This window comes from Sciurus carolinensis, chromosome 3 (genome assembly GCF_902686445.1).
Source record: "Sciurus carolinensis chromosome 3, mSciCar1.2, whole genome shotgun sequence".
NCBI classification, from domain to species: Eukaryota; Metazoa; Chordata; class Mammalia; order Rodentia; family Sciuridae; genus Sciurus; species Sciurus carolinensis.
Genome location: NC_062215.1, coordinates 86,976,993 through 87,002,995, shown reverse-complemented (window position 1 = coordinate 87,002,995; position 26,003 = coordinate 86,976,993). Strand labels below are relative to the sequence as shown.

General features: G+C 42.4%; 1 protein-coding gene across 1 annotated transcript in view; it reads left to right on the top strand.

The window, feature by feature from the left end:
- Positions 1-11,961: 11,961 nt before the first annotated feature.
- Positions 11,962-26,003, top strand: part of Tmem163 (transmembrane protein 163) — a 217,434-nt gene continuing 203,392 nt past the window's right edge. Inside the window, exons 1-2 of the mRNA XM_047546919.1 lie at positions 11,962-12,492; positions 18,377-18,496. Coding sequence (XP_047402875.1) covers positions 12,291-12,492; positions 18,377-18,496 — 322 coding nt within the window. The 5' untranslated portion in view covers positions 11,962-12,290. The remainder of the gene's footprint in view (positions 12,493-18,376; positions 18,497-26,003) is intronic.

Sequence of the window (26,003 nt, the reverse complement as noted above, 5' to 3'; positions counted from 1 at the left end):
AGGACATTCTTTTTTAAACATATTTTAAGTTGTCAAAGAATTTTTATTTTTTATTTATTTATATGCAGTGCTAAGAATTGAACTCAGATCCTCACACACGTGAAGCAGCCTGAAAAGGACGTTCTTTATATAGATACTGGATAGAATTGTATCAAGACAACTTTTTGTTTGTATTGAGCATTGAACCCAGAGGCATTTTATCAATGAGCTACAGTCCCAGTCCTTCATTTTATTATTTTTTTTAATTTTGGATCTAACTAAGTTGCTGAGGTTCTTGCTAATTTGCTGAGGCTGGCCTGGAACTTGTGATCCTTCTGCCTCAGCCTCCCAAGTCCATGGCATTACAGGCATGAGCTACCATACCTGGCTCTCTAGTCTGCTTTTAAAGAAAATTGTGTGCTCTTGTATTCATGAACTTTAGGTACAGGAAAATCATTTAAAAATATCTCTTCACAAAACTACTTTACGGGCTGGGGAGATAGCTCAGCTGGTAGAGTGCTTGCCTCGTAAGCACAAGGCCCTGAGTTCGTTCCCCAGTACCGCAAAAAAAAAAAAAACAAAAAAAAACTACTTTACATTTTCTGTTTAAGGTATTGTTCAGTGGCTGGGGATGTAGTTCAGTGGTAGAGTACTTGCCTAGCAAGTGTGAGGCCCTAGGTTGTATCCTCAGTACCTCAAAGATATTGTTCAAAATGAAATGGTCAACATAGAATTTTTGTGGAAGTAATTTTAAAATAACCTAAAAATTCATCCTTTATGAAAATAGATCAATTATTGCTTACTAATGCAATAGGATACCTTGCAAAACCTGAGATTTATATGTACATAAAATGGTAGAATAATGTGATTCTATTTTAGTTAAAATTAAATGTATATGTTCATGTATATGTGAATGTGTGCTTCAACCAAAAAAATACACCCTCAAAGGATATTCAGAGTAATGCATAACATGGTGGCTTTCCCAGCATTCATTCCAACTGTACGTCATTGTGTAGCAGCCATTTATGTGTTGTAGGTGGAGTTGACCCCACATCCAGCTCCAGAGGTTGACACTATTCATGGGGTCAGCTAGGATAGTCACATCCTTTCTGCTACAGAGATTGATTTGAGAATGGAAACTAACACAATCCATACTTACCACTTGCCAGACTTTTATGCTGGCTCTAGGGTACATGGCCAAAGCTGGACCACTCAGAATGAAGACTAGAATGTTCACTACACAGTGGTTGTGTTTCTTTCTTTCTCTTTCCCTATTTCCTTTTCTTTCCCTCCCTACTCCTCTCTGATGAAATATATTATCCTGTTGGCAGCTATTTTACAACCATGAGCGAAGCCAGTCTTAGGTTGAAACTGATACCTCAGAAGGCAGAGCAAAGAGCTAGAAAGAAACTGAGTCTTGGATGACATTGTTGTGTGATTTAATTAAACAAATCCCAAAGCCAACCCTGCCTCTGGACTTTCAGCATCTCTTCATGCTTTCTGTTTTAGAAAGTTCAAAATAAAGTGATCAGTGTGACATTGCTTATAAGAGCAAAACACTGGAAACAACTTAAATATTCATTCAGAAAGTAAGCCAATAACTAATGTGAGTCAATATATTCTCTTATTGTTTTGTCCACTTTGAGCTAGTTTCCCCTTACTTGTTATGTAGTCTTAATTTACACATGTACCAAATTGTTATGTGTTTAACCTTGGGAATGATGTGTGTGTGTGTGTGTGTGTGTGTGTGTGTGTGTGTGTGTGTGTTGGAAAGTGGTGGTCAGAGTTGGATGGGGGAAACTCTTTCGCCTTCTGTACTTTAGTGCTTCTGTTTGTTTGTTTGTTAGTTTATCTTTGTGGTCCTGGAGATCAAACTCAGGTGGATCAAACCCAGAGTCTCATACATGCCAGGCAAGTGGTCTTCTACTGAATTATATCCCCAGGCCTTTTTAATTTTATTTTCAGACAGGGTCTAAATTGCCCAGACTGGCCTCAAATTATGATCCTCCTGCCTCAGCATCCTGTGTAGCTAGGATTATAGTTTTAACTCTTTACAATGAGCACATGTTGCTTTCCTTTATGATTAAAAAATGACTTTTAAATAAATTGAGTTGGAAAACACAGAAATATTAGAATAATTTGTGTCAAAGTCATGTTGAAAATATTTCAGCCTCCTTTTTGGGAGGTGTTAGTGACTGGAGGAATAAAGGAGAAGCTTTTGAGGATACTGGTAACATTCTATTGATTGAAATGGTTTCATGTGTGTATTCACTTTGTGAAAATTTATTGCACTGTAACCTTAGCATTTGTGCATTGTCCTACAAGTATGTTAAACTTCAATAAAACATTTACATAAAAATATTGTAACCTTTGAGAAGGAGCTAAAGGAACTGTCAAGTTTAAAGTCATTCAGTCTCAACAGCATCTACCATGTACATACTGTGTGGAAAGAGAGGTGGTCTCTCATTTCTAATAGGGTGGTAAGAGTTACATGGTTTTTCAGAAAGGTTCCCCTTCTTAGCATTTCATAAGCTTTCTCTTTCTTTTCTGACTGAAAGAGGAACTGAACTGCTTCAGTGATTGACTGTGCAGTCAGTCACAAATGATCTCATTGGTTCAAATATCTAAGGATCAATATGGGAGCAAGCAAGAGTTTATCCATTTATTTCTTCCATCATCTTTTCTTTCTTCTTCTTCTTTTTTTTCAGGGCACTTACTTTCTGCCTTAATTGTGGTAAATGCCTGAAACACTAGGATGAATAAACTGTGCTCTTGCCTCAAGAAATTTTCCATCAGACAGAAAGAAATTGGCATGTTAACAAAATTACAGAAATAAAATGTTATAGGGGCTGTAACAGAAATATGCATAGAGTATAAATTATGAGTAAGAAACAGAGGGAAAGATCATGGTCCCTTAGTGGGTGGTATATAGGAAAGATGTGTAGAGAATGGAACTCTTGAAAGAGCAGAAGGGACCAGGGTTGCATTTGGCTAGGATTGAGGGACAACCTAGAAGGTCTTCCAGGATGAGAGAATATCAAGGGCAAAAGGCACAGAGGTATGAGTGAATCATTCAGGCAAGTTTGGGAAACCAAAGATACGTTGTCCAGTTGGAGAGATGGGGGCTGGAAGACATGGATAATGAGGGTTTCTCCCAGCAACATAGAAGATTTAAGGCTTTATTCTAGAAACAATGGTGAATAGAGGAACATCATGGTTAGAGTGATTTCTTAGAGAAAGCACTATAACAGGAATCTTCACAGTGTTGGAGGGAACTGAACTGGGGAACACAGACTGGCCAGGAGACGGCTGTAAAAATATACACAAGTGGGTGGTGGGGGTCTGCAGTGAAGCAATGGGAACTTGATTAAAATCAAGGACTGTTAAGATGATGGAATCAACAGAGATTGGTGCTATGGTTTGGCAATAAAATGTAGCCCACAGGCTGATGTGTTAGTCTTGGTTTCCAGCCTGTGGTGTTGTGGGGAGGTGATGAAACGTTTAGGAGGTAGGGTCTAGTGGAAGAAAGGCCACTATGGGCATGTCCTTGAGGGGGAACCCCAGTCCCTTTCTCTCTCTCTCTCTGCTTCTGGCCACCGAGAGGTGAACAGATCTCCTCTGCCCTGTGTTCCTACCATAATGTACTGTTGTTGGGCAGGTCCAAAATGGCTGTGGTTTGGCTCCCTTGCCAAGGTTTCTACTGGGCTGTGCTAAGTTTATAGCATGTAGCCAGGACTGGGAATCGGCTATGTTATGGTTATTCAAGGCCAGAAACACTGATCCAGCATGTAAATACAAGGTCATGCACAGTAAGCTGTGAGCATGCAACCCTTATGTAACCTGTTGGCAGTGTGCCTTCTTTATTTGGCTTGCATATAAAAAGGGCCTATGCAAAAAACTTGGGGGTTAATTGGGGACTTAATGGAACTGACTTGAGGCTAAAGTTGAAGCTGGAGGTTAAAGGCTGTTAACACCTTTGAATAAAGTATGTCTACTATCCTAACTGTGCCTTGCATTGTTCTCTACCTGCTGAGCCCTGAACCTTTTTTCCTGGGTCAGAGCCCCTGCACAACTGTGCTGCCACAGACCCAAAGCAGTAAGGCCAAGTGTCCATGAACCCAAAACTTTTCTTCTTATAATTTGATTATCTCAGGTATTTTGTCACAGTGATAGAAAGTTAACTAACAAGGATGATCACCTGCTGCATATAGGGGTGAAGAAGAGGTATTTCTAGGATTTTAACACTGGATGGATGGCTTTGCAATTTGTTAACCAAAGGAAGTTGAATATGCATAGATTTTGGGTCTGATTTTGGACATATTGAGTTTGTGGGGGCAGATTCAGCTGTAGATGTTTAAAGACAGTTGAACTTCTGGGTCTGGGGTTTTGGGGAGAGACCAGATGGGTAGGAAAAGGATTGGGGAAAGTTGAAGCCATAAACTTTTTTTTTGCATGAACAGAAGAAAATGAAATATTTTTGAGCTTATGTAATTCCCTTTTCATATAGCAGATTCAGGTACTAACTTTGACTTTATTCTTTTTAATACCCTATTCCTCCATATCTGATATTCTCCAATGAGCTGAATGAGTCCTGCACAGGCAGTGACCCCTAGCAAGGTTAGTGACTGGGCTCAGAACAAACTGCATTAGCTAGAGAAGACCCATCCCTCTCTAGATATCTGGTTATTCTGCATACAATTTTTAAAAATTATTTTGATTCAGACACGAATGGGGTACAACTTTCATTTCTCTGGTTGTACATGAAGTAGAATCCTACCAGTTGTGTAATCATACATGTACATAGGGTAATGATGTTTGTCTCATTCCATTATCTTTCCTTCCCCCAGTCTCAGAAGTCCTTTTAATATGCTGAATCCCAATCCTCCTTTCCCTTAAAAGTTATTGTTACACAGAGAAAACTATGGATATGTACATTTACATAAAGTTTTAGATAATTTTATCACAAATGCCCACCATCACCCTTTCCTGAGATACCCTCCCATCCTTGCAAACGTCTATTAGCACTCATCCTACAAGCATACCTGGGCTAACCTTAGCTAGGTTATGAATGTCCATTCTCTGCAACCTATGTGCTATATTGAGGAGTCCAAGAGAATAATGTGTACTAGAATTTGCCCCCTCTCTGTACTGCATTGCTGGCTATATTTATTTGATTTTCTGTCTTTTGTAATTTTGTCCCCACATCTACTGCCCCTTACTGTACTGACTCTATTGTAGACTATCAGAACAGAAACAAAACCTTCTGCTCATACTTTCAGACCCTTGCCACTTAGAGGATGGTCCATTTCCCAAAAGTACTAGTATCAACAGGGAGCTTGTTAGAACTTCAGAAAATTGGGCCTCGACCAGACCTGAATTAAAATCTGCATTTTTACCATGATCGTGAGGTGATTCTTGTGCACAGTCAATACTTTTTCATGGTTGGTTGTACATTGGAATCATCTGGGGATCTTCCCTAAACACTTAAGTCTGGGTCCCCACTCCCAGGGATTCTGATACAATTTGTCAGGGGAAGTGGGGGTTGGGTATCAAGATTTTAAAAAGTATCCACATAGGGTGACTGAGATTGGGGGAGACTTCCAAGACACTGAAACTTCAATGCTAAAACAAACATCTCTAGTGAAGGAGAATGAGACTTTTGCTCTATCCCTGGCAGTGATAAAGTGTAGACAAAGTTGAGACCTCCTGCTCCAGAGAGTGCCTGGAAAAGGCAGGCAAGACATAATTATACCATCTAGTTTAGACTGTAAGTCCCTTAAAGGCAGAAATGGCATTTAAACATTGTTTTGGGGCAAGGTGCAGTGGGACAGGCCTGTAGTCCCACCTATTTAGGAGGCCGAGGCAGGAGGATTGCAAGTTTGAGGCCAGCCTGGGCAACTCAGTAAGACTTGTCTAAAAATTAAAAAAAAAAAAAAAAAAAAAAAGGCAGGGAGATGTGACTTAGTGATAGAGCACCTCTGGGTTCAGTCCCCAGTACTATAAAAAAGTTCTTTTGGGATGTTATATATTATAGTTGTCCCTTGGCATCCTAGAGGGATTGATTCTATGACCCCCTTGTGGATACTAGAATCCATGGTTGCTCAAGTTTCTTAAAATGGTATAGTATAGGGCTGGGGATATAGCTCAGATGGTAGAGTGCTTGCCTCACATGCATAAGGCCCTGGGTTCAATCCCCAGCACCACAAAAAAAAAAAAAAAAAAAAAAGGTATAGTATAGTATTTACATATAACTGGTACACTTCTTTCTGTATGCTTCAACCATCTTTAGTTTTCAATGATACCCCATACAATGTGTTATGTGAATAGTTGTTATTCTGTACTGTTTAGGGAATATGACAAGAAAAAAGTCTACATATGTTCAGTTTAGATGTAAGTTTTAAAATATATATTTGTGCTTTGTGGTTAGTTGAAACACAGATGCAGAGCCCATGAGGACTGACTATACAATATTTTGCTCACCAAACCTCTAAATAATGCTTATCACCAATATGGGTGTTTCTCCAAATGTTCTGTAGCCATATCCTCGTTTACATTTTTTTTAATGGGAAAGGGAGTTTATAAATTTAACACTTATACCTGCAGGCACAAGTACATACACACAACTCACTCTCCAAAAGACCTTAGGGCCCTTCCTATAAATAATGCTGAGGTTGATTTTGTCAGCCAGCTGAGACACTCTACTACTGGACAGCTTCAAGTACCCAGCTCAGCCCTGAAGCTCATGTCCGCCATGGGCACACTAGCTCTTAAGTGTTACTTGTGTTTCTTCAAGACTTGGAAAAGATGATTAATGTGCTTATATTTGGTTTCCCAAAGCCCACACAGTGCAAAGTAAAAGCAAGTATACCTTAGTCTGAAAACTGATGTAGCAGTATCATGTGCAGAAGTCTGATACTTCCAAAGACAACATGTGGTGCAGTCATTAAAAGTAAGCCTCAAGTCTCAACTTCTTAGTTCATTACCAATGTTATTTAATCTTGGCCTCAGTTTTCTTATCTTTAAAATGGGGATACTAAAAATACCATACCTGCTTTATAGGTTTGTGAGAACCAAGTGGATTCTTGTGTATATTGTCTTTAGAATACTCCTAGGCCTGAGCAGGTGGCTCCACCAGAGGTAGCTGTGACTTTAATTCCCATCTGGAGCTCTACCTGTCTACTTTGTTTCCTTTGACCTCTTGGTCTGTCTTCCTTTCCTATGTGTATCTCTGGGATTGGAGCTTTGGGACATTACTGAAAACGAAAGAAGAAATAGTTGAGAACAAAAGAAGAAACCACTCATCTTTAAATAGTCAGGTTTTTTGTCCACCTGCTCCTACCTACATAAGACTTTCTAAAATGTCCTGATAGAAGCCCACAATTTTAAGAATTTTAGAGTTCATGAAATTAACAAAATTCTGAAATCCTTAAATACACAAAATTGAGACCTAAAAAAAGTCAGTGGAATTGGTTTGAAACTATGAATTCTTGACTGACAAGTTTGTCATATTCCATCTTTCTCACCAATGTTGATGAATGTCTTACTCCCCACAACCATATTAAAGTTTCCATTGTGTCTATTCTCCAATGGGAAAAGTTCAAGGTTGGAATGTCTATCTCATTCGAAAGTCAACCTAGCATCTTCCCCCATTTTAATTTTTTTACTTTTTAAAAGTAGACTTTATTTTTTTAGAATGGTTTCAGATTCTTATAAAATTGAGAAGGCAGTACAGAGTTCAGTATTCACCACATCCAGTTTCTCCTATTAATAGTATCTTATATTAATTTGTATTTATTATAATCAATGAACCACAGTTGAAAAATTATTAGCTGAAACCATACTTTATTCAGTGTTCCTTAATTTTTACCTAAGGTCTTTTTTCTGTTCCAGGATCTCATTCAGATTTTGGGTCTCCTTGGAATCTTCTTGCTATAATGATTATCTCCCTTTTTGTAATAATTCCTTTGGATTATTCACTATTGTAATTATGAAATGAATTCATGGATAATACATACATTCAATTTAAAAATCAATATGATGATCTAAATTACAACAGAGGAGGAATAGAATCATGCTATACATAATTAAACGGGCATTTGGCTTTTATAAATGTTCACTCAGAACTGTACTAGAAGTTATAAAGAAGTAGTTAGGTATTTGGACCTACTTATAACTTCACAAAGAAGACAAGATTCTGGAATGTTATTGATACTTTCCTTCATTTTTGACATTTTGAAACAAGAACTGAACAAATATATTCAAGTACACATGGAATTACTAGGCCTGTGGTAGTTGTACATGTGACAGGCACAGATGTGTTGACTGCTTGCTCAGATGCCATGAGTGGAAGTGACTTCAGTGTCCTGATTTTCCTAAATGGAAAGCAGTACCATCTTTTCTAGACTTTCATAATAGATGTATTTCCAGAAAATTCTGTGTATATTCAAAAGGTACAAACATATTTCACATTTATATGTAAAGAGTTAAAGTCCTAATGTAATTAGAAACATATTTTACCAGAACCAAAGGTCCAATGTAACATATGAGAACCATGTGGAATACAGACAATGGTCCTAGTCCTAATCCTGGGCCACCTCCCACTAAATGCCAGCAGTCCCCTCCTCCCATCATTGTTATAACCAATGAAAGCACCTGCAGTTTTCCAAAGTTCCCTCTAGGGGGCGGTACTGCTGTGGATTGTGGTGCTAGACAGCTTAACAGGAAGCCTTGGTTTCTTTGTAATAAGAGTTCAGCAGTTGCTGAGTGCCAGAGACAAGGCATATAAAAACACTTACCAAGGTTCGTACTTGGAAAGTCTTCCAAGAATGTAAGTTAATATCTTCCAGTTAATCAGCAGGGTTTTTTCGGGGAACACAGTATCCTTGGCATCCAGGTAGTTGTGTGTGAGTGGGGAATGCAGCTCAGGCAAGCACTGCCATCCCTGCCTCACACATGAAATAAGCAGTGAATTATTAATCACTTACATTTGGAAAAGGGAGCTCCCAGGAGTGAGCCAGAGTCAGAGAAAAATTTCTGGAGAGGACAGTAGTAGTTATTGAATCAGAGCAGCTGGATCATGAAGGCAATATACATTTACCCTATGAATAAAAAATAACTTCTCAAAGTGTGATCTTCAGACCAGTAGCAATGACAGCATCTGTGTGTGTGTGGGGGGTTGTTAGAAATGCAAAATCTCCACCTCTATCCCGTCCTACTGATTCAGACTCAGCAAGAATCCCAGGTGTTCACAGGAGCAGAAAGGGTGTGGTCCATTTTCCCACCCATCATAAGGGTCATGGATGACACCCCCATAACAAAAGACAGGTTAATAGAAGAAAAGCACAACAAATTTATTTAATCAACATTTTACACGACACAGAAGCCTTCAGAAATGTAGACCCCCAATCTTAGGGGAATTGTTGATTTTTATGTTTAGATTTAATGAAGAATGGACAGTCATGTAGGAATGTGATTGGACAAAAGGGCATGCCTTAATGGTAACCGACTGGGAAACCCAGCAAGTCCTTTCTGTTTGGATTCTTCTTGGCTTCTTTCCGTTATTTTTTCCTCTTGGGTACAGAAAGGACTCATTCTGGAATGGGGTCTTATGATATAGCAGACAAGGTAGAGCAGGGAATTTCTATTTGGTCAGCTCTTACCCAGAAGGGCTGAAAAGTCAGAATGACATTTCTAGGTTTTATGACTGGTTTTGAAAGATTGAAGAGGTGTTCCAGTTTCTCTGGACCACCTGGGGGAAGAGGAATTCTATTGTCTCTGGACTGCCTTGGGGGGGGCGTGGGCAGACTGGGAAGGAAACCAGGAGAAAGTGGGGAGAAGCTCAGAAAGATCTTACTTCTGAATGCTTCTTCTTTAGTTCACAGTACTAAGCATGCAAAGATTTTGGGGTATTGTATTCTGAACTCCAACATGTTCATCTGCAAATTCAAGTTTGAGATTCACTGGACTATAAAACCAACTGAGGAACCAGAAGAATGAACAATAATACTGTTTCCTTTTTGTGAGATCCTACTGTAGACCTAGTGTGTGTGTGTGTGTGTGTGTGTGTGTGTGTATGCATGAATGCAGTAGAGCTACATTGTGGAGAATAGTTAAGTAGTAAGAATGACGATAATAGTCCCAGAACACTCTACCTCATAATATGTCTCTCTCTCTGTCTCTCTGTCTCTGTCTCTGTCTCTGTCTCTCTGTCTCTCTCTCACTCTGTGTGTGTGTGTGTGTGTGTGTGTGTGTGTGTGTGAGAGAGAGAGAGAGAGAGAGAGAGAGAGAGAGAGAGAGAGAGAGATTCAAAGATTCCTGGTCAGACTTCATCTACTGAACCAGAATTTCCAAGAGTCAGAGAGGAATGGGTATTGAAACAAACAAACAATAAACCCCCAAGCACATGAAGACAGGGGAATGTTGGCCGGTGGAAAAGCCTGTGCTTAGTACGCTACAGGGTACTGGGTTCCATCCTTGAACAGAACAAAAAAACAGATGTCTCAGAATGGGGAGAGGAGCCTTACAAAATAACCATGTCAAGACCTCAGCCCAAATCTATCACATCAAATATGATATCAGAATCTCTGGCAGTCGTGGAGGCCTGGGCATTTTTGTTGTTAGTTCCCAAGCAATTCTTTGAGAGTCATTGACTAGAGGATCAAATGAATCCTCCCGATAACCCCAAGAAATAAAATAGATGTGTGTATGTGGGGGGCGGGTAGGGGGTGTCTACAAATATATCTGAAAGACTGTCTACTTAGAGGACAGAAGCAGGATTCGTGGGTAGAAATTTTCAACGTTTTTCATTCAAAGAATCATAGCGTTTTTCTTTTTCTTTTGAGGCAAGAAGAGACATGCGAAATGACCTAGTTCATCTCTTTTAGTTTGTAGTTGAAGAAATTAGTGGTCAAAAGATAAAGGAAACCAAAGTCAACTCCTATCTGATTCCCATCAGCAACAACGACAAAATAAAATGAGTCCCTCTTTCTCATTTCTGCGATCTTTCCACTGTGTCACAAAGGCATTTAAATTCCACCCTGATTTCTATCACAAGTAAAGCGGAAATGAGAAAGGAAACTGGTTACTCTTCAAAAAACAGGGTGGATTCCTTTAAAAGAGGATTTGGCAATTTAGAGTACTCAGATTAAATTTAGAGACTGATACCAACCTAAAGATGAAATCTAGATTCTAGAGCTTGGATGTTGATACCATTAAACGCAAGCTCAATCTGTTCAACCGCCGGGTCTTCTCTGCGCCTCTCCGGTTCCAAGAGAGCAGGTGTCGGCGGGGCGTGGACTAGGCTGCGGCCTCGCTGGGAAGACCAGTCCGACTGCTCAGGGGTACAAGCTCCGGGTGGTCAGAGGTGGGGAACGACAATCGGACTGGGGCAGGCGGGAGAGGCTTTTATGGGGAGGCTTCGACTCGAGTACTGCAGAACCGATTCTGGATTCTCGGAGGAAGAAATGAGCTGGTGAGGGAACAGGTTGGGAAAGACACAGTGATAAGTCGCAATGGGGGAGCCGTGGGGTCCCAGCGTTTTCTGGAGCGCCTCTGGTCCATCAGACACTCCACCTCTTGGCTAAGTTGGTGCTCGAGAGAAACTGCGAGGGACGTTAAAGCTCTTAGAAGGCACGAGACAAACAGGCTTTGGGGCAGGTGAACCCCGTTTTCCCGGGATGGACGGCGAGTGTGGCGGCCCAGGCAGGCAGGGACCCGGTACAGCCTCTGAAGCCTGTGCGGCTCCAGAAAAGAGGGATGCCAAATGAGGGGCGCTGCTTGCTCTCCTGTCCCCGAGTTGCAGCTGGCTTTGAGGACCGCAGAGGAATCGGGTCCGAGGGATCCCTTTGCGGCACCAGTCCGTGGCGCGGGTGGGTCGCGTCCCCCGTCACGCCCTCGCCAAATACTACCCGAGCCGCCTGCCTCTCCCAAAGATACCAACAGTCCCCCTAGCTTCCACGCGTCTGACCAGAATCCGTCCCTCGCTTTCAGCCGGCCTCTGTGCACCGACCTCTGTGCACCAGCTCAGGCTCAGCGCCTTGAGGCGGGTCCCAGTCACCCACACCTGCCCCCAGGGGCGGAGCGCGGCGGCGACAGCGCGGCCCCAGCCTCCGCCACCGGTAGCGCTAGCCCTGCTGCTTGCGGACCTGCCCCCCATCCCCGCCCCCGTGCACCTCCACTCCGCGGTTCCTGCCCTCCCTTCCTCTCCACGCGGTCCGTCCGTCCCTCCGCCCGCCAGAGCCGCGGCGCCTCGCACTTCTGACTCTAGTCTCCGCTGCGCTCGCCGTTGCCGCCGAGATCTGGAGCCCCGCGCCATGGAGCCGGTCTCGGGCAGCGAGCGCCGCAGCCCCTCGGGCCCCGCAGTCCCGCCGCCTCCGCGGGGCCATGCGCCCTTGGTTGCCGCCCCCAGCCCTGGCCAGCTAAGCAACCCAGCGCGCGAGCCGCCGCAACCCGAGGAGGAGCGACAGCCGCGAATCAGCGAAAGCGGCCAGTTCAGCGACGGGCTGGAGGATCGAGGTGAGCGGGCACCGCCCAGGGCCTCCCGGGCCCCTTCCCCGCGCCGGGCTTGCTCTAGATGGGAAGCAAGCTCAGGGCCTGTCTCTCCCTACTCGCGGGTTGAGCCGGGGCGGGCGCCACGGAGCGTGCGGGGGCGCGGAGCCGGGACTTCCCTGGGAAGGCGCGGAGAGCTGAGGGCTGCAGCCCCACCTCCGCGGCCCGCACTGCCTCGGCAGCGGCTCCTTCTTGCAACCCTGAGAAGCCGGCCCGCCTGGGCTAGCTCTCTCCTCTCGGCCAACCCCAGCCCCTCCGACGCCCGCTGGAAAAGTTTGTTGGAGCCGGTTTCTTTCTTTTTCTCTTTCTTTTTGCCTTCGTTGTTGAGCTCTCCCGGGGGACTGCGGGATCCGCTCAGCTCGGAGGGACTTGGGTTCCTTACGCCCTCTTTCCGAATCCTCATCCGGTCCCCGCCCGCTACCCAGGAAAACTTCGCCCTGCGGGTTCGGCCTCGAGGTGTTTTCTCGGTGACCGCTGGGACCAGGGAGGCGAGCCTGGGTCAGGACTGCTCTTGGACCCCGCGCCCTCACCGGGGACCGGGGTTACCGTAGTGACTGCCCCGTTGTGTGTGATGGGGCAGCAGCCTGGGATATTTGCGGGGTTTGGGTCACTAACCTCATTTGAATGGATGCCACCGAAACCTGGTAGTTCCCGTAGAGCGCATCTCCAGCCCTTTCAGAATCCCTCCCAGGACACTGGCCTCCTACTCCTCACCCTGAGAGGCCAAACTCTACCTCTGACCTACAGCCAATGTCCTCTTTGAGTTGCCCGCATGGAACGCGAGGACTTCTGTTCATTCCCGCGTTTCTTTCCTCTTCCTCCATCCCTCCCTCGTTTCCTCCCACTTGGATTCTTGTGGAGAAAACCCAGCTTTTGGCCGCGTCTACACCTTTTCTGTTTCTTGCTTCTTCCAAATTGGACCCTTCGAAAAGAATCAATGGTTCCGCTAAAACCGCTAGTGGCCGAAATTGGATCCTTGCAACCAGGCCCTTCCTGGGGAGCCGGCTCTTTGCACCTCCACCCCCTTTTCTTGGAAGCTTTATTTTGTCGACTGTGGAGGGTTTATATATTTTAGTCTTAGCAGGTTTCTGTCCTATTCTTAGTATCTCCTGTACATTTTTATTCCGTTTCGTGTTGGGATGCACGATCTCTTTCTCCGTTAGAAATTCTAAACTATAGCATGTGAAATAGAGTGACATGGAAACAGTGATTCCCGTGGAATCGCTAGAGATGCTCTGCAGGAACTGGAGCTGCTCAGGTTGCAATGAGTCCTGCACCTAGATTGCGGTTTCTCCCCGCTCTTCTCACATAACTAGATATCCTTTGAGACCTGACGACTGGTGACATTACCAGTGCCCAGCAAAACTTGACATTTTATCACAGGGTGTGTTAAATTACCTTTGCCCCACTGTAATTAATATTGTAGGATTTAAATTTTTTACTTTGAAGAAACAGAAACGTGTGTTGAGCTTAATTTTGTAGCATTGCAGGTCATCAGCAAGAATTGGCTTGTTTCTCCCCACCCCACAAAATGATAGGAGGGGGAAAAAGTGCTAGGGTGTGTTAATATTTAGCATAATTTTGCAGCACATGCTCAAGTGTAAAAAGCCCTTCTGAATTCATTCTTAAGATTATTTGCCAATGGTCAACTGAATTTTATTTGCTATTATATTGTAGCCTGAAAGCATTCACTGTTCATAAGCTATCACTGTGTGAAAGCATTGCATATCACACACAGCCTCTCTGTTAGGATGAATCCTGTCCCCCAAAGAACCCAGTGCCGTGTGCCATTGAGAGCTGACTGAAAGTCAATGTGACATTCTTTTGTTTGAAACACTCCTGACAGCAAAGAGTTAATTATAAATGAGTCATTTCAGTTAAATAAATCAGAAGGTTACCTGGGAGGAGGATTGTGATATTTTGCGTTTGTGTTACTTTTTTCATGTGGGGTTTCATCTTTCCAATATCGATTTGTATTATCCCTGGGGAATGGCTCCAGTGCTGCTACTTCTTTCCTAATGGTGAGAGGATTGGGGAAGAGGAAGCCTGGGCAGTTGGCAGCTATGTAGCTCTCAGCCCTGCCAGGCTGGCTTTCTTCTGGGCCTAGATACCTATAGTATCTGGGGGGATGAATACTCTTGGTGTATACCTATATTGGGCACTCTCTTTTGTCCTAACTTTCTTCTGAGTATTTGGACTCTGTTGTGGACTACTTAAAACTCCAATGAAAGGGTTGCTTTATAATCTCTGTGTTGGGATTTTGGAGACATTCTCCCCTTAGAAGTGACATGGACTGGTTCCCAGACACCTTGCCATCTCAGAATGTCTGTAACTGTGGTGCCATTTGGTTGAGCCTGTAGTTGAAGGAGCAAGAGCTCTGTGGTTTAAGACCTTTAGGAGCTAAACACACAAAAAATAGGCCAAGTTTGTTCTAGATATTTCTCCCTCCCACTTTTAATATTCCCTTTTCGCCCCATAAGTGTTTTCCCATCTATTTCCCAAACTCTATGGTGTGGTTTAACCAAAGAGTTATATATTTCAGTATTTCTCACTAGCTTCCTATTTAATAAAAATTCCTTTTCCTGCAGATAATTAAAGTTTGACAGACTCTTAGGAGAAAGCAATTGGAACTAATTCATACCAGTATGGCATAAACCTCCCACAGATATTTGTACCCCCGCCCCCCGCAAAGGAATCAGTTCTTCATTAATAAAGACCTATGATTAACATTAAGAGAGGACCCAATTGCAAATATGTGAAATGTGAATGAAATTAGAAATTCAGATGTGGAGGCCAAGCATGAGTAGGGAGGATATAGCCCTGCTTGCTCTGCTGGCCCATTCTGCTCCACACTAGCCTTCTACTTCTATACAAGTTACCTTGCAAATTGTGAGTGTGCATACACCCAACTTGGTGTTCAGGTACCTGATTGGACCATTCACTTATGAGTCAAGTCTTTAAGGTCTTCATGTTCCACTTCTCTTTGAGAAGTGGAAAGTTTTCCATTCTTGGTTTTGGCTACATTTTTAGAAGGAAAATTAAACAGGAAATAAGCAAAAGTTGGCTGGAAATGGGGAAGTCTTTCCTCTTTTGGTTAGTGTTCCCATTGTAATTATTTTAATTAAAAAATTTTAAAAATCTTGTCAGGAAGGCACACCAAGAATCAGATGTGGGGGAGAATCTCCAGACCTACTGATGAGAACACCTAAAGTGCCACCTTAGCAGGCAGTACTGCCCGTGTTGCTGCCATCTGTAATTCCTTTCAGGGATGCACTGGCCTGGTGGGTGAGGTGTGTAGATGGGTTTACATGTGTGGTCCAATCAGGTATATTATTGAGATGAGCTTGCTTTGAAAGAAAAAAATGTTATATGGTAGAATGGAAAATCCAGATCATGATTGTGCCTCTTGGAAAACTAAATTTACTTGGAAAAGGAACCTTGTTTTTGCCTCCAGTGGATCAGCATCTTGAAATTGTTCCTGTCCATATACCTACCAAATGAACTGCTTAAATCAGTACTTAAACGTTATAGCTTCACTTCTGAAAATCAATTGACTTTCTATCATTTGAGAAAAGGAAAATAAATTATTGGGATGTGTGGCATCTGTTACTTTAGGTTATGAATTCACCTGAAGATCATTATGTTTGTAGTTAAAAATTAGAATGGGGTGTTTTTCCAGTAGCTAAGGAAGAAGCAGACAAAGGGACATGCTATCTTTTCATTTACAATCACCTGTACCTAGGGTGGAATTTGACAAGGGTGGAGGTTTGTCTTTTTCCCATCCAAGTGCATTTGTGAAGGAGGATTTGGGGAGACTTTTACAGTGAGATGATGGCAATGGGGATTATACTTACCGTTTGCATTCTCATCTACCTTTGATCCTACATAAGCCCACAGGTTTCAGTCATTTAAACATCCTCTGGGCTGTCACTGAGCAGCCTTTGCAACACTGCTGCTTGCTTTGCTGAGTGCTTGATACTTGGGTCTGGGAAATAAATGGAACCAAGAATTGTTAGCCGGGTCCTTGATATAATTTTTGAACATGATGTGGTTTCTGGCCATGTTGGGGCTCAGAAAAATGATACCCCAGATATGACACTTTGGCTTGCTGAATCCTGGGCACTGAAGGACACTGGAGGGCCCTTAAATAAAGCAAAATGTCTTCTGCCCTTCTCCTGCCCTTCTTCTTTCTGTTTCCCCTTCTCTTCCAAGGCAGAATTCCTTTTCCCCAAGGCAGGTTATAGAAACTAAAGTCTTCTCCCCTAAAACCAACCATAACACCTAGCAATATTATTCTGATTTCTGCCCACCACCTTTCTGTGTTACAGCTGATCATACAGAAATTCTCTATCTTGCCTTATGATAGCAAATCATAAGATCTTCATTCCAGAATGGGTCCTGCCTCACACCCAAGAGGAAGGAATGCCATGCAGAGATACCAAGAAGAATCTGGACAGTTCTTGCTGAGTTTCCATCCTCAGTTTACTACCATTAGCTCATACCACATTGTGCAATCACATTTCTTCATGGTTGTTTTTCACCCAATCTAAGCATAAAAACAGATAGTTTTCCCCCAGTCTTTGGGTCTTCATTTTTGAAGGTTTCTTGAACCTTCAGAATTCTGATCAGATAAGTTTGTTATGCTTTTTTCTCCTGTTAACCTGTCTTGTGGGCAAGTAGGCCGTGCCCTTTATTATAGGTGAGGAAAGGTACTACATCCTTCCTGCCCCCATAGCAACTAGAGGCTTCATGTGGTGGCCAGTCAGACATATGAGGCGATGTGTAGGAGTGATATGTCTCACACTGTGATATTTTACAAATGGGCCTGAGCTTTGACTACCAACTCCTTCATTATTTGGAGCTGGTGTGATAAGGCTGCTCAATCTCTAAAAGGAATATTGTGGGTTGTTTAACCAAGGATGGTATAATAAGCTTCTGCTTACATATAACACATGACTAAAAGTTTGATTGTAACCAGGAGATGCCATTTATGATTTATTTCAAAGAAGAAGAAAGAAATATAAATCAAGATCATACTGAGGATGTTTTAGTCTTTGACCCAAGGCAGGTGAAGCTTGGGTATTGCCTGAGATTTGTCACAGATTTCTGTTGTCAAGGACTCTCGAAGTGCAAAACAGGAGACAAAAATAAAATCTTACACATGGCCTACCTAAGAAGCTCCCTCCTTAAGTGGAGCAGTTTTACTCCACTTAAATATTCTGAGAATTTTTTGGTGTGTGCTTGGTCCAAAGGGAGGAGGAAAGAAAACATGGCATATAATGTGGGTTGTTGTTGGTTGTAGTTAAAGAAAAATGGTGCATTTCCTTCTGTTAGAGGGTATGGTGAGGGCTTTTGTAGTACGTGATTCTTTGCTTTGGGTAAAACCAGGCCTCTCGTTGGGACTGTGTTGTTGGATCAGGGCAAATTAGTGCCCACAGCTAAGGAGCCTGAATGCTTGACTGAATGTCATACTGTTTTTCTAACAGAAGGACCTTGTTGGATGGAGCAGCATCTACCTGAGACATACAAGTTGGTGCAGGGGCAAGGGAAAGATCTGGTGTGATGTCAGGGAGTGATGGGGTCTGTGGAGTTTTTACTGAAGAGGACAGCTGCTATCACCTTGTAGAAAATACACGCCCCATATTGCCAGTGCCTGTGATTTCTCAAGGGATGCCAGAAAGCTTGATTTTCATGTGAAATCTCCTAATTGTGAAAACACAGTGTGGGCCAAACAAAACACATCTTGGCCCACGGGCTGTCAGTTTGCAATCTTTGGATAAGAAATTGTAGCTCTGGCTGTGGGTTTCTTAATAAGGAAACGCCTAACTTCCTTTTCTCCTTGTTTTGTCAGGCTTACTAGAAAGCAGCACCCGGCTGAAACCTCACGAAGCCCAGAACTACAGAAAGAAGGCATTGTGGGTATCCTGGTTCTCCATTATTGTCACACTGGCCCTTGCGGTGGCTGCCTTCAGTGAGTATCAGGAGTCTGCTGATCAATACGTGCTGGTGTTGCCTGTCTTATTGTCTAACCCTGTGGGATGCACTTTTGCTTTTACTTGACTGTTATTGATGAGTAAATTTTTTTTTTAGATGGTTGGATAGTCAGGGTACTTATAAATTAGTAAAATGGCTTCTCTCCTCTGCAGAGGGATGAGGTATTATGAAAAAGAAATGGAAAGCAATGCTGAGAGCCTTGGCTTTCATCAGTATGCGGGTTTGTGGAAGTAGATTCTGGCTGCCTGCTGGATAGTGAAAATATTCTCTTGGATGCCTTTAGCATGGCCTGACATGTGACAAATATATATCCTTGAGCTTTTGAGTCTAATGTAACAAGATGAGTGCAATATTGCAGCAAGCCCCCTCCCTGCTCCTGCCAATTATATCTTGTACAAGATTTGGAATAAGATCATATTACATTTTAACGAAAGAAAAATGGGAGGGTCTTCTCTCAAGTTTTCAGTATCCACAGAAATGCAATCCTGTGTTAAAATCAAGGAAAACTATGAAAATGGAACAATTTCTGCCTACAGATAATCCCATTTGGGGTTTAGGGAAGCCCTGTGGCATGTGTTTTCTTAGTCAACATTTGCAACCTATGGAAATGTGCATATGCTATTTATTCTTATTAATCGTGCGATGATTCATAAGCCTAAGTAGTGACAGCTACAGCTAAACCTTAGTAGAATCCATGCTTTTGTTGTTGTTGTGTTTTTTAATGATGGGGGAAAGGAAAATGTATTTCGTGTATTTTATGATAAATTTATTACCTAATAGAAAGATCTGTATCCCAAGTGATGAGCATCATACAATGTGCCTCAGAGTAAGAGAAAAAAAGTATTGTGTCCATCAGAAGCTATAGCTCTGTGTCTGTTGTTTAAAATTCTATTCTGCCAGGTTGGATCTGCTGCTGGAAGGTGGGATTGACTCCCAGGAGGGAATATTAGAATTTGACCAAATGCTTCCTGCAAAACTAGGCATATATTACTTGAAACAATTTATACTGAAAACATTGTACCATATCTTGGCTGTAGAAAAGTCAAACATTTAGAAGCAGAGAGTAGTGCATTTCAGGAAATTTTAGTGAGCCAGAAATTTAATCAAGAGGAATTCTGATTCTTGAAAATAGCCACTCCTTCCCTTTTCCTCCCCTTTAAAAAAATACTGAAACAAGAATAACAAACCTATTGATGTCCCTGGAGGGTAATTTGGTTGTGGTGGCTGGTAGGGAGCTCTGGATCAGACACCGTAATTTGCATATGTAAAGGAAGAGGAATGGAACGAAGGGAGGTGATTTACAGATGGAATAATAGTTACTCAGACTTGTGCATGAACCCAATAAAGCTGTTATTACTTTATCATGTGGGTGTTTGAATAAGGACCTGAGTGTGAAGAAATCATGAGCAAGTCTTTCCTTTGGGTGAATAATGTTACATTTGATGTATTTAAATTTCACAATAGAGAAAAATTATGAGGAAATTTTGTTTTCACTTGATATACTTGATCAGTTGTGTTATCTTAAAAATGTTTGTCCATTTCCTTTAGGAAAAACTTGCATAATGCATACAGAGTTAGGATGTTGCTTTGGGCAAAGGGTTTCCTTTTTCTTTTAAAAATGATTTCACCCCTTAGTTGCAGCAAGTATTTAAATACTTGCTAACCTCTTGCCTACAAAATGTGGGCATTGGCATATAATATCAAAATCTGTGTTGTTTTCTATAGTGCATTCAAGTTGTTTTCAAGCTGCTTTCAACTTGTTCTGATTTAGTTAAACCAAAAAATTTAGAAGATGAAGTTTTCTCCACTTGAACTACAAAGTAGCTTCGGTGTATGTGTGTGTGTGTATGATCTCTGATTGTGTTGTTAGAGTTGTTGGTTTCACTCTTTAGTTTCCTAAATGTATTTATAATGTGAAATATTTAAAATCCTTTGTTGATAGTTTTTTTGGTAATCCTTTTCATAGTTTAGAATGGAAAGAAAATAAATAGGGATTAAGCAATAGAAATAACTTTTGAAGTTATATTTGAGTTAGTGTTTAAAGGAAAATTGTACATTTCAGAAATGACTATATATCTATAATTTTAAAGTGTCACAGGGAGCCCCCCAATCTTGTTCTTCAAGGGGATGGTTGACAGAGAGGGATGAAATGGAAAACTGGCTTGGTGAACTCCTGTCCTAGCCAGTAAAATTATCAGGTTGAACCAATTAGCATTATTAATAGAATTACTACAGATTACTGTAGGTGATGCATTTTTGTGTCAGAAAAGTCTTTGGAGTGTGTGCTATTGTATACGCACACATGAGTATATATGTCATGTGTGTTAGTGTGTGGCTTGCTGGGGGGTGTTAATCAGGGTGAAGAGAAGTGGGCTGTATTTATGTTCATGGCTTTTTTTCCACTGTTGGGTGGTAAAAATTTGGGGGCATGCCAGGCATTCATCCTTGCTTAGAATCTGTAGTTCAGACTGTCAAATGAATGGAGAGAGATGTTAAAAATCTTTTTTTTTGTAAATGTTGATCAGAAAGAAAATATTTCTTGTTAAATGATAAATTTTACCTAAATGTTCATTTCAGTACCAGGATTAGGTCTTAGTTACAGTTTTTGGAGACATTCATGTCATCCTTGTGGACATTATCTTGCTCAGGGCAGTGTCTGGCAATTGCATCTATTGGGATCAGTGGGAATTCTTCACCTACTTGATTGCCATTTTCTATTTATTTGTAAATTTTTCCAATATGTTGTGAATCCTCAAATTAGTAGTTTCTAAAATACCGATTGCTAGTTATTTGTGATAAATCATTTGAAAAATTAGGAGGACTTTCAAAGTTTGTGACTTAAAAGTGCATTGAATGATAATATGCACTATTTTTTGATAAGACTTTTGGTAATACAGTGATTTTGGCCTGTTCAAATGCTGATATGAAACCAGATGGTAACACATCTTGGAATCAGACAGAACCCTAGTTTGGTTTTAAAATTGATTCTGTTTATAATCAGCAGGCAGCATGGAAAATGGCAATCCTGTTATGAACAACTGTGGAAAAATATCTGTTTTAATAATGAGGCTAGAGAGGGAACAGAAGTTCGGTTTCAAAACTCAGGGTTTTGACATTATTGATGTCTTTATTAGAATGATTGAGGAAAATATATTCTGATTCCATTTTTGAGGTTTGAATACAAGTTAATTTTTAGGCACTCAGTGCTTGTTCTGTGGGAAATGAAGATATATTTGAAATATTCTCAGGGGAATGCTTTTCTAAGATACATAACTCCATTAAAGAAAAGTACTCTAGACCAAAAATCTTCCCAGAAAAATCCACTCAAAAATTTAGTGCATCAGCAGATTTAAGAATTAGAAAAAAAAAATCTTTGAAGGATGCGATTTTCTTTTTATATGTGGGGATATAAAATAATTTATTCAACTTTAGTATAAACTCTTAACCTTTAAAAATGGTAGAATAATGCGTACTTATCCTTTTTGTTTCTAAACTGTGAGGCCAAGAGTTGAGAGATGGATAAAATGAAATTATATGACTTGTTCATACACTCAGCAAAAAAATGTCTGGCAATTTTCTAGGGAGTTCTCTCACCTGGCAAACACATTGTCAGGTAGAAAAAGGCCTGAGACTTCCCGGGGACTTTCTGGGACCCCGAGAGTAACATCTAAATTGTTATAGTGGCCTTAAAGGTCCAACCTGACCTGAAATTTGACTCTCTTTCTTGGGGATCCTTTACTTCTTGTCAGAACTGGAGCCCATGTTCTTTGGTTCAGCTCTGCTTCTCAGGGGTCTCACATAATGAACTCCTCCTCAGAGAGGCCTCCCTCACCACGTGGCCTCATCCCTCGGAGTGGTCTTATCTATTACATTGCCTGTTTTTTTTTTTTTTTTTTTTTTTCCTTCACCATTCTTCCCTTTGTGCTCCCTCCTCTGTTTGGTAATGAGGTTTGTGAAGCCCTCCTGGTCTCTTTTGCCTGAGAGCTTCTACCTCTGAAATATTGCCATGAACCAAAGACTTAAGCAGCATACTTTCTGCTTGTAGAATGATCCTTTGTGTTGTTTGCTGGTCTCATATTTACTAGTTTTTTAAAAAAGCAGTGTATGAGCATGATAAAAACTTTGTGAGACCATGGATACATGATGCACATCTCTGACCATCTTGCAGTTTCTGTCTCCTTCCTGCTCCCCACAGACAGCCTTTCTCATCAGTGCCTTGTGGGGTCTGTAAGACATTTTTTGCAAACACAGAAGCCCAGGTGTGGTGCCCACACACATTTTCCAGTTGTTACTACTGTTAGCTGTAGTATATATATATTTTAAATCTTTTTTAGTTGTACATGGACACAATACCTTTATTTTATTTGTTTTTATGTGGTGCTGAGGATCGAACCCAGTGCTTCACACATGCTAGGCAAGCGCTATACCACTGAGCTATGACCTCAGCACTGGATGTAGTATCTTATCCTTGCTGGTCTTTTATACAGCCTGAGCTTTGTCACAAGCAACTGCTTTTGCTGTTTTGTGTGAAGTGGAATGCAAGCAGAGAATCTTCAGGAATAACCTCCTGATGAGTGTCTGCCTGCTGCTGCTGACCCGCGTGATGAGGCAGTGGGTTGGGGGATGTGGCCAGGAAGCTATAAACCACATCCTGATCATGTTTAGTGGGATAACTTGCTCCCTGTAAGTATGTTCTTCAGATGATAACTATGGAGGCTGCTTCTGAGAGGTGGAAACCAGAGGGAGGACCAGGCAGAAATGAAGTTTGAGAACCTCACCATGAAAACTCTCTCTGCTTCTGGGTTCCTCCTTTATACCTTTGTGGTCAAGTCATCAAAGATACTGTGCTGGTCACTCCCTGTGCTGCTAGCTACTGACAGCATATCATAGAATGCCGAACAGTGTTTTAGTCTGGCCCTTTGCTTCCTGTGAGGTCCCTCATCATCTTGCCCCCTTCTCCCTGGTTGGACTCATCTACTCCCATCCCCTAGCTTATGGCTACTCCAGCTCACAAAGGCATCTTATGGTCCCCAAAGGTATATAACTCTGCTCTTTGCCCTCTTATTTATACCTTTTCTTTCCTTGGTCTCAGACGTCTGTGTCTCCTGATCCCACCATCTTTTTCTAGCTAAATTTTACATATTCCTCAAAACTAAGATGAAAGATCACCTCTTCCAGGAAGCCTTCTGTGGTCCTCCAGGCTGATTTAAATGCCCCCTTTCCCTCATGGCCCCATGGACACCATAGATTAGACACTTGATACACAGTACTTGATCTTCTCAGTATTGCTTCTGCTCTAACATGCACTCCTTAGTGCTGAAGCCTCTGCCTTCTGTCTGTGTTCTCAGTCCTAATACAGTTGGTCTGCAGATATTAGCCGAATGGAGTCAATTTTGATGAATTCCTCTGGAGGCCACTGTGGGTGCAGCAGGTTGAGGATGGATGTTTACAAAGAGATCTCAGACAAAGGAATAGCAGCTTTCTCATGTGAATGGAAGCAAGGAGGGAAACTGCAAGTTGGCATCTTCAACTTTGTAAATGGCTGGGTTGCAGGAGCTCATTCTCTCTCTTTCCTGCTCCCTGCCTGGCTCCCTGATTTTCCTTCTCCCTCCACTGCCTCCTGAACTGAAAGATCCAGGCTTCCATTAACAGGGACTCGCCGCCTGACTCTGTTGGAGCACATCTTCCCTAGTCTCCAAGCTCACAAAGAGCTGCTGTTTCTAGTCAGGAGTGGAGGCGTGGTCTCAGCAGCTGCCCGCCTGTTCTGTCTCCCTTCTCCTTGCATTCTGCATACAGCATCTAATTAAAAGTGTGACCAGAGCACATTAGCAGGAGGGTATCCTTGCCTCACAGCCAAGACAGGGGCACAGGGTTGCTGGGTGACAAACCCAGCTAGACTCCTCATCAGGCCACGTGGGCACACTGCCTTCTTGTTTGGGTCCAGAGGGGTGGCGGCCTCTTGGGAGCTCTGTGAGGTCTTTCCCTTTTGCCTCTCTGTCTCTTTCTGATCATATTTGTTAGCCAGTTGGACAAAAAGGGGTTTTCTGGTCTGCTCATATTCTGGGCTGTGATTTGATCCTCTGAAAACTGCCCTTTTAAGGTGAATATCTGTGGGAAGTCCTCCTGGATAGGAAGTGACTTTACAGGTCCTGTGCCTTGTTCTGAGATATAGGAATGCTGAGATTTGGAAGGCACAGATGAAGCCAGAAGGGAGGAGAGAACCTTCTTTCACTCCAGTAAAATAAGCTGTTTCTCATTTCCACCATCCTCCATGCCTGACACCCATCCCTCCTTCTGGCTGGGGAGGGTATTCATCCAGTCCTTAGTGATTGTCACTGCCTGTCAGTGAAGAACACTCTGCTGTGCGAGGCACCACACAGGATGTCAAGAAGCCAAACTGTCTGTCCCCTTGAAGAACTTGGGTCTTAGTGGGCAGGTGGTGACCAGGCACTGGGGTAGTGAACCCAAACCTCCAACATTGGTTGCACAGGGATGCTCAGGAGAGGGCATCACTGACTTATTAAAGATGGTCTGCAGCACCCAAAAGGATGACGTGTGTGTTGGAGCTGTCTGTGTAGAAGCCAAGGATGCCCTGGGGTGGGAGGAGTGGGGAAAGGTGGCTGGCCTCGGTAAGAGGAGCTTGGGTTGTGATGTCCACGTGGCTGCATTAGTGTGTCCAGACTGCTACAGCAGAGTACCACAAACTCAGTGACTTAAACAACATAATTTCTCATACTGGAGGCCAGAAGTTTAAGGTCAAGGTGTCCGAGACTCTTTGCTTGGCTCATAGCCCTTTGTCTTGTGCCCTGTCTTCACACAGTCTTCCCTGTGTGTCTGTGCCCTAATTTCTTTTTCCTATAAGGGCACCAGTCATGTTGGATTAGGGCCCACTGTAATGACTTCATGTTAACTTTTTCAGCTCCTTAAAGACCGTGTCTCCAAATACAGACAATATTCTGCAGTATAGGAGTTTTAGAGTTTCAGCACATAAATTTTGGGGAAGATACAGTTTAGCATATAACAATAAACTTACCCAGTATCAGGCCTTTGGAGGAAGCTAAGATCCCAGAGTAGAGTAAATTCCTCAAAAGAGCATCACCTTAATGAAAGGGAAGACTGAAATAAATACATGCATCATCCCAGGAGGACAATGAGGAAGCTCTCTGTTTAGTAGCTCTGCATGGGGTGAGAATGGGGTAGGGGTGTGGAGTCTTTCACTAGGATTTATAACCATGAGGCACACCTCATATACATTTATGTTTGGAAGTTTCCAAGGTCAATTCTTTGGGAAATAGACCCTGAGACTCTGAGATGTACTGGAGGAGGTTTATTGAGGGTGGGATCTAAGGGTTGAAAGGAGCTCTTAATAATAATGCTTGGAAGGGAACCAGGGGAGCAGGAGGACAGAGGGAAAAGTGGAATTGCCTGTTGCCTTGGAGGCTCATCCTGTAGAGACTTGGAAGCTGGGATGGTCCTCTAGAGAT